General features: G+C 43.6%; 1 protein-coding gene across 1 annotated transcript; it reads right to left on the reverse strand.

Moving 5' to 3' along the window:
- Positions 1-450: 450 nt before the first annotated feature.
- Positions 451-12,393, reverse strand: PAQR3 (progestin and adipoQ receptor family member 3). The gene is made up of 7 exons (XM_083398681.1): positions 12,067-12,393; positions 10,252-10,514; positions 9,108-9,270; positions 7,892-8,047; positions 6,278-6,475; positions 4,632-4,722; positions 451-4,105 (listed from the first exon to the last, which is right to left on the reverse strand). The coding sequence occupies exons 2-7, from the start codon at positions 10,434-10,436 to the stop codon at positions 3,966-3,968; spliced, it is 933 nt and encodes a 310-aa protein (XP_083254807.1). The 5' UTR covers positions 10,437-10,514; positions 12,067-12,393; the 3' UTR covers positions 451-3,965.
- Positions 12,394-12,647: the final 254 nt, after the last annotated feature.

Genomic DNA, 12,647 nt, shown 5'->3' on the forward strand with positions numbered 1-12,647 from the left:
GCTGCCGATACCTTTAGTGCTTTTCAGAACTACAGCTTAAGAGTTTCTTTGAGGGAAGCAATGCCACTGGTAGGACAGATGTACTGCAGAGAGTCATGGCCTGAGACAACAGGAGCACTACCACAATGCAAAATACATGAGTAAAGATTAAGAAATGGGTTCCCAAATAAATAGTTTTGTTTAAAGTCGGTGCTGAGTCTGAAAACAGTTGACAATACCTGGTGTACAGAACCTTGTTTTCTTCCATTGGCCCCTGTTGAAGCATCAAGAAAGCAGGTCTAGACACCATATATATTGAAGGTACAGAAATAATACTGAGAATATGAACAATGGTTCTGCATAAAACGGCCTTCTCCCCATTGGTTCTTCTAATCCAGTCTTGATTAGCAGCCATTCCGCAAGGTAATCTTCAGCTACATTAAAAGTGTCTCTCACACACAGAAGAGCAGGTACATTTGCCAACAAACAATTTTATTCACAGAGGAGCTATTTACATAATACATATTGGTACAACTTGAATAGATTGCAGCAACCTTCCTTTGTACATCTAGTTGAACACGGATAAAGGAATCAAAACATTTTTTAAAGGCACAGCAGTATGTGTCACTGTACTTAAGCAAGGCTTATAGTGTAACTTAAAAATGAGGCTCCAACAGCAAATAATGGTACACGTTTGCTGGCAGATAATCACAATTATTAAGCTTAGAAGGCAGGAAATCTATAGTAGAGTTTCACCATTCTGCATTCCATTTTCTATTGTCTTGAAGAGCTCTCTTGTCAGAAAGCTCATTTATATCACAGCTCCTTAAAAATAAATATTAGAAACGACGCATGCACAGGTTTGACATTTACAAAAAGTTTTTTTATACAGCTATACAAACTGGAGTTCAATTGAACTCAACTCTTCCAATTGCAATACTAAACATTTATACCCTAGACTTTGTTTTTAGAAAAAGAATGCATTAAATGCAAAATTAAAACAAGGATGGTGGTGAGGGCCAGTAGAGAAGTGAATTCTCAAAGCAGAGTTGCTTCTGTATAATGCAAGAAGCTGTAAACAAAAACTTAGCATTTTCTTTAAAAGCACGTAGGTTTTGGGGGACCAGTTCTCTAAAGCTTTCTAACTAAAGCCATAAAGTATACACTTTTAGAGTTCCTTAACTATACAAGCAAATTACTTTTACATCCCACCTTGCCTCCGGAGGCACTGGTTTTCTGAAGAAGAAAACCTATGGGACTGTTCCCTAGCTGTTGTTCCTTTTTTCCAAATTTGCCATGCAAAAGGGTAGGTTTACTTCTGTCACACCCTAGCAAAGTCTACAATTCAAGATGAGATGTGTCAGCTGGAACTTTGAAACAAAGCGGCTACACCCCAACATCTGCCAACGGCTAGGCAAGGAGCAGCTGCTCTGTGTTTGTCAACAGATAAATGCTATTCTCTTAAAACATCACTCAAGAGCAATTCTCCTTAGTGCCATCACTGCTAAAATGTTGATTTGTGCTTCGTGTCAGTATAGTCATACCTTGGGTTACAGCAGCTTCAGGCTGCTTTTTTTGGGGGGTTACGCACCCGCCGAAACCCGGAAGTACTGGAACGGGTTACTTCCGGGTTTCGGCAGTTGCGCATGCACAGAAGCGCTAAATCACGCTTTACGCATGCACCGAATCGCCACCTGTGCGTGCGCAGGCGCACCACTGCGGGTTGCGAACGTGCATCGCACACGGATCACGTTCACGACCCAAGCGTCCACTGTGCTTGACAAAAAACCTTGGGCACTGAGACATATTTAATCAAGGGACCCCAAATTTCTGACTCATTGCTAAACGGCATTTTGAAGAGCACCCCAAAATTTACAATTACTGGGGCACCCCAACTTCTTTCCCAAAGATTAGTTTATGATATCACTGAGGAAAAGAACAGCAGATACTGTTCTACAGAAAGGGAGGGGGGAATCAAGTAAAAATCCATGTTTAAATTATAACACAGACATCAGTGCAAGGACACAGAACATGTTGCACATACAGTAGACATAATGTATTTTCAACTTATAATGTTACATCCTGGAATGAGAATTTGTCACGGGAACCGCACATGCATACTGGGGGATCCTTCCTCAGCCTATCAGAAGAAATAGTTTCCTGGCAATTTCTGCAGTTTATCAGTAGTTTGAACAAATTTGATTTGTTCTACTGTGGCCAACAACAAGAGTTCACCAAGTTATTTGGCTGCTGACGCCTCTTCCATGGTCTTTGGCATGACTGCTAAACTTATTGCCTCTTAGCATGTGAAGGGAAAGAGAACAGCAGCTTTGGGTGCTGCCTCTGAAATTGGCGTGCAATGATAAGACGGAAATAAAATAAATAAATAAAATTAATCAGTTTCAAAAGACTGCAAGTAATCTCATGATCAGCCTCCCGCAGCCAGTGAGGTAGTGGGGATGGTCAGCCTCTGCAGGGTTTTTTTTTTGGGGGGGGGGGGAACAAAAGTAAAGGGGTCTGTCAGTCACTGGGTTTCCTCATATTTGGTCTGGGAAGATGTACAAAATAGGATAAGGAGGATGAGGGGTCTACAATGTACCATAAATGGGTACGAGGCATAGGGTTTTCCCAGCGATGGTTCCCCATTTGTGGAACATCATTCCCAAGGGGTATATAATATAGTTGGGCTAATCAGTTCTGGCTTTTAAATGGGCCTTTTAGAAGATGGGCTGGTTTAAAACAATTTTAAAATGGCTTACATTTCATGGATTGCTCAGTTGGACTTTCCAACTGCTGCTTTAAGTGGTGACATTTTGGTAGCAAGTTTAGTTTTATATGTTTATGTAAACAGCATTGGTGGGACTTTTTGCCGTGAACAGAGACTGTAAACAAAACAAACGAGAGATCCCTTGGGAAGCAGTAAAAGAAAGTTGATGCCACCACCAGCAGCTGCTATTTCAGGGGAAAAAAGTGGAACAAGTTTTGTAGAATGCAGAGTCTTCAATATGTGCAATCAAATTGTGGAAAGTCCTTTCTTCCCAGCATGCGGTGAAATCAGAAGTGGCAGGGTTTAATCCTTCACAAAGGGGCCTCGTAAATCATACAGAAAACCAGTGTTTTCCTTGCCTGTTATGCTGAGCAGTAAAACTACTGCAATTTGAAAAAGTCATCAACATGGTCCTGGACACCAATGGGAAAAGATACATTTTTCAAGAAGGTTTTGGGGACTGGAATGTGCCTGTTGTATACTTCAAAATGCTCCCTGTTCCTTCACAGTTGTAGGCCACATTCCAGCACCATCCCTTCCCTCGAGTTTCTGCCCCTTAAAGTAGAGCTATTAAATAGCAACCTAAGGGGAGTCAATGCAAAATATTTGACTTTAGGCCCACCTGTGAGCCTATATAGTGGAGTCCGAATTCAAAGAAGTGGATTCAGGGCTTCAGGTGCCACAGCACTGCCACATGATTTAACAGCTATCCCAGTAAGAGAGGCTGTTGAGCCCAAATACAAGGAAGCTAGGAGAACACAGAATTAATACTGCAGGGATAAGGTCTCTAAGGAGGAACTGAAATGCTTATTAGTGGAGTATGTGCTTTGCATGCAAAAATACATATTTATCCCAGCTTCAGTCCCTGGCATCTCCTGCCAGTTAGGGTACAATACCAAGTTTAGGCAGACCAATGGTCTGACTCTGTATAAAGCAGCTTTCTATGAATCAGGAGCAGCAGAAGCACAAGTGAAAAGGGAAGCATGCAGCACTCTGTCTCCTTTCCAGCTGGTGACCTAAGAGCTCCAGGGCTTTTGTTACTGGCCAGTTTACCCCCAAAAGGACTCCTCTTCCTGAATAGCCAGCTGGAGACCCTTTATGACTTCTGGGGAACCACTGTCTTTTTAACTGTGGCAACAAAAAGGCAAAACCCCTTCCCCATCACAACCCAGTCCATCTTCATCTCCTCCTGTACAGGAAACCGCCATACCTTTGCGTGCTAATGTGCACTATGGTCAGGGCAAGGTTTGCTGTGTCTATACTGCATGATGTAGACGGTAGACTGATGCCACCAGTACAGCATCACTACTGCAAGGATGTGCCATACTTGGTGGCTCGAGCCGAGGTAGTTTAACTGCCCTGTTGGAAAAGAAAAACACACACATTAATTTAGCTAAAATATTCAGTAGCAGAAGCTACTTCTATGCGTTGGGATGGTGCTTTGACGCACCAGGGTAGGTTTATTCCAGTGTGATACGAAGTGGTCTGGCTGAGATAAGTCTCCTTCCCAGTCAGAATGTGTGACAGATTCCCAGCATCATAATGTATTGCTGGGAAACAAAATAATATGTGACCTTCTCAGACAATTCTCTTTCCAACAGGGGTGGCATTCCTTTCAAGTTAGGTACGAAGCCACTTAGTGTTGTACTGTTAGAAACAAGAACACTGGGCAAGATGTACGTTTGGGTGTGTTCTGGGAGCTGAATTCTTAGGTAGATATTTAAAAACTTGTGCATGGAGGCACATGGCATGCTCCTTTATTATACCATATAGCTGGGACCAGCAGCCATGGGGAAGAGATGTAGAGGGCAATAATTGTTCCCACAATTAATAGTGAATGGCCTGTGCCCTGGATAATTCAGCTACCAAAAAAATTCAGCCCTACCTGGGAAATATCTTTCTGGGACTTTAGAAATATAAAAGAGAAATGCTATGGCAGCAATCAAGTACATCACAATCACACGGGGAGCAAATTCCTGAAAGACAAAAGCAGCAGAAAAAGGTTAGCAAGCTCCTCATCCATCTTTCTATCCATCTAATACCTGAGAGGCAAGACGGCAATCCTTTTCAACAGATTTAAAATGTTAAGTAGGTCCCTAAAATCAGGATTCTTGTTTCTAAGCAAAAGGCACAAACAGAATTTATGCACCTTGAACATTCTGAGCCACCTTCTCCCCACAGCTTTTCTCCAGAGTCAATTATGTTCCTAAAAAAAGAAGCCAAGGTGGATACACGCTTCTTTTACAGAAGAACTCTCCCACAACAAAGCTCTTCTCTCCACACCCTTCATTATGTCTTTGTAGCTATCAAGCTAACTACCGTGGATCAAGGCTAGTGATGTACACAACTGAAAAACAAGCAATGCAATCTAAGTTTCCATTTCTACTGTTCTTTGCCATTGTGTTTGTTTATAGAAAATGTTCCTTTAAAAAAAAGGATAAAGTAAAAGGTGCCATTCCTAAACCAGCTGATCATGAAGTCTTAATAAAGTCAATGGAACTTACTGTGTTTTTCCATGTATAAGATGACCCCTATTTTTTTGAATCCAAAGTTTAAGGAAACACAACCCTACAGCAGAAGTGGCAGGGGCAGAAAGTTGTTGAACTTTTGTTGGGCAGGTAAAGGTAAAGGGACCCCTGACCGTTAGGTCCAGTCATGGACGACTCTGGCGTTGCGGCGCTCATCTCGCTTTACTGGCCGAGGGAGCCGGCGTACAGCTTCTGGGTCATGTGGCCAGCATGACTAAGCCGCTTCTGGCGAACCAGAGCAGCGCATGGAAACGCCGTTTACCTTCCCTCTGGCGCAGTACCTATTTATCTACTTGCACTTTGATGTGCTTTTGAACTGCTAGGTTGGCAGGAGCAGGGACCGAGCAATGGGAGCTCACCCCGTCACGGGGTTTCGAACCGCTGACCTTCTGAACAGCAAGCCCTAGGCTCTGTGGTTTAACCCACAGTGCCACCCGTGTCCCTTTTGTTGGGCAAGATCACCCTCAAAGTTTCCAGCACCCAGTGGTGTGGAAACTGTTCCCCCTCAGCGGCGGCTGTTGCTGGATGCAAGCAATTGGCAAGAGGCTCCCAAGCAGAACACAGAGGCAGAGCACGGGGAAGGCAGCTGGGGCAAACTGAGCCAAGGAAGGCAGGGGCAGGCCAGGAGCAGGGGTTTGAGGGCAAGAGGGAAAAAAAGGAAAGAAGTGGAAGGAGAGGTAGCTGAGGCAGCTGCTGCTCTTGCTCTGGTGGTCAAGCTGGCAAGGGAGGCGAGCCAGTCACCAGCACGCAGCCAGCATGGGGAAAGAGAGTGAGGGGACAGTGGCAGTAGGGACTGCCTCAGCCCGCCCAAGCCAAAATCCCGGACATTAGTTTAAAAGTGAAAAAATCCCTCCCCCGTATGCCCATGTTCCGTGTATAAGACCCCCCATTTTTTTACTAAAATTGTAAAGCAAAAAACCTCATCTTATACATGGGAAAATACGGTACTTTGGAGCGAAACTGTTAGGTTTTGAGATGCAAGTCTGGTGACTCCTTAGCTTACCTGCACAATAGACGCACCAACACCTCCGTTGAGCCAAATCCAGTGGATGGTAGGAATGATTCCGTAACCTGACACAGAGCAAAAGATGACTGAGCGCAGCCTGTGCCACTGCTGAGTGAGGTAACTGGGGTGGATCTGGGCAAAGAATACTGCCAAGATCATAGCAAGGACAGTGATCAAGTATACTTGACGCCAGTACTGGAAAAAGGAGGGAAACAAAGTAGGCAGCCACTAAGTGATAAGAATAAAATATTTGCATCAAAATAGAGCAAAATGAAATGGGTTTTCCCCAAATTCTGGAATGTGCTCTTTAAGCAGCCTTTTCCAGATTTCAGCAGAGCTACGAAAGGCACAAAGGTAGCACTGTATTCTCTCTTGGCACATACAATAAAAGTGTGTTTTACATCTAAGCAGAAGAATTATTTCAACATGTTTCATTTGATGCCACATCTTTTGAAGCCCCTGTCGGACAGGGTTCTCCCTCAAAACGTGTAGTAGTGTTACAGGCAAGCTTCTTCATTCCTCAGACCGGAGTAACAACTGAGATTCCTGGATTACAGGGGGTTGGACTAGATGACCCTCAACAGTCCCTTCCAAATCAATAATTCTAAAGCAGATTTCAATTTAGTCGTACCTCGGAAGTCAAATGGAAGCTCCTGCAGCCAATCAGAAGCCACAGAACCCAAATTGGACGTTTGGGTTCCAAAGAACATTTGCAAACCGGAACACTCACTTCTGGGTTTGTGGCATTTGGGAGCCAAAATGTTCGACTAGCAAGGCGTTCGACTTCTGAGGTATGACAGTATTATGAACATTAACACACTGTTTAAAATATAAATACTGACAGCTTTTCATACTGAGCACCTGTTGGTCACTTAGTCACTTTTTCCTTGAGAAAATGCTACACATTCCAGGGTTTGTACTGGTAGTTAAAATACCTTCCACAGGCAGGATTTATTTTATGCCGATGCTAGCAAATGCAACCAACTATTAGACGCACCTACAATTTTAAGCAATGAACTGCATGATTAACCAAGGCAATCAAATTATCTACTGCAGGATTCTTAAAGAACCGACATTTACTCTGGAGAACTGTCATTTAATATATAAAAACATGCTACTCCCTCCTATCAGGAAAGATTGCCTTTAATATTTTCTTTTTCCTTGGAAAAGAAGTTGGAAATATAGTTGAGCTGCCATTACAGAACAGAATGATCTTAAAACATTTCATACCACACAGTATTGTAGAAGATCCAGTTTAGGAGATGCATGGACATTTCTTCAGCTGCCTCTTGTTAAACCGGCTGAGAAAAGTGAGGCTGCTGAGTAGTCTGATTCCTTGCACGCAACATACTGTCTCTCTTGGACTATGAAATATGGTACACTTGTTCAGGACAAAAATTCTGCATTTCAAACTAGAACACTAACCTGACCTCAAAGTCTGTTTTTTAAAAAATTAAAATAGCACATGCATACTATATATCATCTATATCTCTAGGTATATACACTTATTTTAAAGCAAGACTAAAACTGCTGAATTTTTCAAAGGAAAGGAGATCTACTTTTTATTTGATTTTTATCCATGGGAAAGGTACACCTGACTATTAAACTTACATTATTGCAATAAAATGCGTAAAAGACTCCAGATACATAACAGCCCAGGATACCAATGGAAATTCCTGCATAATCCAGTGCCATCCACCGCCGACCGGTCTTCTCTGAACGATGACAACAGAAGAGGTGATACCCTACTGAGCAAAGCATACAGACCTATAAAAACATTCAAACAAATTGCATTAATTTCCTCAAAGTCTAATATCTTCAGCGTCAAGCAGTAACAACTTTAAAAACAACTGGATTAAATTTAAGGATTTTGGATCTGCAAGAGGAAGATTGGTCTGCTGCTAGAAAAGAATTCTGGTCTGATCTCTGTTACTTAATTGACTAAAAAGGTAGCCCTGATTAATCAGGCAGAGCAGATTTTTAAAGACTCATATTTTAATACTTCTTCCTTTGGAACTATTGTTTTTACCCAAACACAGATATGCTACATTGCTATTTTACAACATGATCAAAATGATTTCTTACCCCTAATATCTTAAGAAGTCTGCTCTACCTCAACCAGAAGTGGCAGAGATCAAACCTTCAGCCTCACCGTAGGTCCCGCTTCAGTACAATCCTATGCATGCTTACTCTGATGCAAGGCCCATAGGCTTTACTCCCAGGTGAGCATGCGGAGCTTGTTTTGTCCCTAGCCTCCTAAAGCACACCAGGCACCTTGGCCTCAACCAGTAAATATGCTTGGCCCCACTAAATACTGCACAAAGGCGTGGGGACATTTTTCAATTTGTTAGGAAATGTAGATCTACTCTCTCAATGCATTTGCCTTAATCAGGACAGCTTAAAACAGCCAACTACAGTGTGAAATGAAGACAAGCTCAGCAGCTAAGTTTAAAAAATTTTTTGTTGCATCACAAAAAGCCATCAGTCTGAAAAAATCCATATTGTATGGGGCAAGATGTTCCATAATCTAGTAACAGTCCCCCCTTCCAATGTGCAGTGGAGTGAAACTTATAGCTTATTCATGGGTTGTTTAGAACAACTGCTTTTAAATGAGAACAGGAAGCAAAATGCTTAAATAAATACAATGTAAGGCTGAGGTGGCCTGAATGCAGGCTCTCCAATCACCAGTGTCAAGTCACTGTAAGTGGGCTAGAGTTAGCAGAAAGATTCCACAAGCCTCAGCTTTTAACAGAATGCAGACCTTTTTTCCTGTCGTCCCTGACACAAGCACAAAAAATGATTGACTGCAATTTACAAAGGGACTTACTTGAAAGCAGAAGAGACAAATAGAACAAATAACAAAATCTTCTCTAGAGGCACTCGCTGAAGGCAACACAGAAGTCATGTCATATATGCCCAAAGTGAAGAAGAGGAAGAAGCCCAGTAAGTGACTCCAGATGTTAACTGTTTCATTGGATAAAATGAATAGGCTGGGAAATGGAGAAGAAAACAGTAATGACTATGAGCAAGTCAAAGGAACAATTTCTGTAACTGACACCCTGATCATGTGTTCCAGATTAGATGCTTACTGTATTCTCTATTGCTCTTATGCAAGCTAGTCAGTATTCATCCTGCTCTCCTGCATGACTCATTTCCACTAATGCTTGGTTGCATTCCTAGAACTTTGCATTCCTTTGCATTCCTAGAACTGCAGTTGGAAGGGACCTTGAGGGTCATCTAGTCCAACCCCATGATGCCGGAATATGCAGGTGCCTTTATGGGGATTGAACCTGGAATCTTGGAGTTATCAGCACCACACTCTAACCAACTTAATTTATTGCACTGTCAAAAGTAGCAGGACATCTGGCTCTACCCTTTGAAACAGGATCAGCAGTTGGGTCAGCAGAGACAAAAGGCTGTATAAACTCTCACAAATAAGCATATTTGATGAAACCTATGCCTTACTTTGGGACGTGGGTGGCGCTGTGGGCTAAAGCCTCAGTGCCTAGGGCTTGCCGATCGAAAGGTCGGCGGTTCGAATCCCCGCGGCGGGGTGCGCTCCCGCTGTTCGGTCCCAGCACCTGCCAACCTAGCAGTTCGAAAGCACCCCTGGGTGCAAGTAGATAAATAGGGACCGTTTACTAGCGGGAAGGTAAACGGCGTTTCCATGTGCGGCTCTGGCTCGCCAGAGCAGCGATGTCACGCTGGCCACGTGACCCGGAAGTGTCTTCGGACAGCGCTGGCCCTTGGCCTCTTTGAGTGAGATGGGCGCACAACCCTAGAGTCTGTCAAGACTGGCCCGTACGGGCAGGGGTACCTTTACCTTATGCCTTACTTTGCTAGCTTCTTTGATTACAGAAAAGCAAGACATTTAGTGAAACAAGTGATTTTCAAGTAAAAGTATTAACTCCATCAGCTACTTAGGCCTGATGTTGTACTTCAAAGTTCAACCATTTGGATCAATTCCATACCTTTTCAAACATAGCCTGGAAGGTAGGTATGCTCTGTAGCCATCTGTGATGTATGGATTGTCCTTAAGGAACACTGGAATCTGCTCATAGGTGTATAAGCGAATTCCCCGAGGGACCAAAACCGGCCAGTACTGGTAACTTCCAAGCTCAATGTAATGAGCACTCTTCAGGAGCTTCTGATGCATTCCAGCAGTATTTCACTCACCAATTAAGGCAAGAGTAAAAAACACCTAGTAGTACTGAAGGCCTCTGCTACAGTTTACCTGCAAACACATCAAGACATATGATAACATCCAACTACACGTTTCACCTGTCTATCACAAAGCAGTTCTCTAAAGCTATACAGAGACCTTTCAGTGCCTTATCAGTTCAATATACTTAGGGAGCTAATGAGCAGCAGCTCTTAATATCTCTTTTTCATTGTAAACCACTTTGAGGAGTTATTTTTAAATCATCAAGTGGCTTATATATTTTTTGGAAAGAATATAAAATAAGGTCACCTTCCCCCCTACATACATCCAATCCTGAGAAGTTTAAAAGTTTCACACTATAGACAAGACTATGTGCCAATGTATTTTTCTTTTCCTGAGAAGAACATTGAGACAAGAAGGCCTATTGTACAACCCAGAAATTATAAAGCACAGGAGAAACTTTCACCAATACAGCATGTTGGATTGATAAATTGACCCCAAGATATACTTTTTTAAAAGGCAAATAGGTTTGTTAACAATCCACTGTTTTAACTACTGAATATCACCACCATCTTGATTATGAAATACATAGGGAGCAAGTCTGGTTTGAACTCTGCAGGTAAACATTGTGGGAGGTCTCACAGCAGTAACACAACTGCCACAATTATAATTATATATTTATTTATACTCCACATTCCCCACCCCCCTGACAGGGACTCAAGGTGGCTTATAGATAAAAAATAAGAACAGGTAAAAACATAGAAACCCCCCCCCAATCAATTAAACATTGAAACATTGACAGAATTAAAACTCTCTATGTGGTTTTTTAAATTTATGTGTTGTTGGAAAATTTTAGTGGACAAGTTAAGTGAAAGAAATGAAAAAACAAAAAAGGTACTTGAAACTGTAATAGGATATAATAGATAGGTATATAAGCAGTGCTTTTTTCTGGGGGTACGCATACCCCTACACATTTTGTGAATCTAAGTCTGGCCTCATTGAGGGGCAGTATTTCAATATGAGTAGGAAAATGAGAGTACCCCTAAACATTTTTTAAAAGAAAAAAAGGACTGTATATATATAATAATGATAATGATGCTAATAATCTGACTAATGATGCTAATAATGCCCATCTGACTAGGTTTCCCCAGCGAGTACACAATTGCTAACAAGCCACTGCAATTTTTATAAACGCATTCCAAGCATCCTTACATTCATGAACACACTATTTGCATCTATTAAAACCCTACTCGTGTGACATTTTAATGTATTTTTTAAAATCTTTGTTGGAAGCCGCCCAGAGTTGCTGGAGAAACCCAGCCAGATGGGCAGGGTACCAATAATAAATTATTATTATTATTATTATTATTATTATTATTACCAGCAGTTAAATAAGCAAAAGCCCTTTCATTGGGGATCATGCAATCCCTCTACGACACAGACATGCACGCGCTTCCCTGGGAGTTAAGCCCCGCTGGAAGCAAGCGATGCCGAGCAGAAGACGCGCGTCAGGCGGCTGTCCTGCGCGCCTCACGCGAGGAGAAAGGCAAGCGGGCCATTGGGAAGGCGGAGGAGTCGCCCCTAGCAACCCGGCCCGCCACGCAGCCCTCGCCCCGCCGCTCACCCCGGTCGCCGCCGCCGCCTCAGCAGCCCCAGCCCTTCCCGCATCGCGCCGGGCAAAGGGCCGCTCCCCGCCTCAGCGACGAAGAACGAACGCCGCACCGCGCCGCTCCCACTTCGCCGGCCGGGCCCGCTGCCCCGCCCCCCTCGGACTGCGCCATCGCCGTGCGACCGTCGTCGCGCGAAAGCCGCGTCGCCTGGACGCCGGCAACCAATCAGGCGCCGAAGCCCCGCCTCGTCAGCGGCGCACGTGCCGCGCGCGCGCTCGCTCGCTCCGAAGCAAACAAACCAAGGGGGCGAGCGGGCGCTTAGAGCCCTGACGTTGCGTAGCGACGGGAGAGAGAGGGGCGGGGGAGAAGAGGGTTAAGGACTCGCGCATGCGTAGTCGAAAGGGAACCGCGGTGCCGGTTGGCACCTGGGGTTTGGGATTTTGAATCCTTTGGGAGACCGGGAGGCGTGGCTGGAAGGGAGCGGACTGATTGGCTGGTGCTTCTCTCCCCTCTAAACTGTTCCTATTTCACCTGAAGAAAGGTGAATGGCCGTGGCAAAGTTAGGGCCGTTCATTTCATATATTTATTTTTAATT

The sequence above is a fragment of the Podarcis tiliguerta genome (genome assembly GCF_965153285.1).
Source record: "Podarcis tiliguerta genome assembly, chromosome: 9".
Lineage (NCBI taxonomy): Eukaryota > Metazoa > Chordata > Lepidosauria > Squamata > Lacertidae > Podarcis > Podarcis tiliguerta.

Bases quoted from the DNA above. Each gene is read 5' to 3' on its own strand.
- PAQR3 (XM_083398681.1), bottom strand. From the start codon at position 10,436: ATGCATCAGAAGCTCCTGAAGAGTGCTCATTACATTGAGCTTGGAAGT. The intron at 9,271-10,251 runs GTATGGAATTGA...TCCATTTCCCAG, and splicing joins TCCAGGCTATGTTTGAAAAG to CCTATTCATTTTATCCAATG. The intron at 4,723-6,277 runs GTAAGCTAAGGA...TTTGTCTTTCAG, and splicing joins TTGGTGCGTCTATTGTGCAG to GAATTTGCTCCCCGTGTGAT.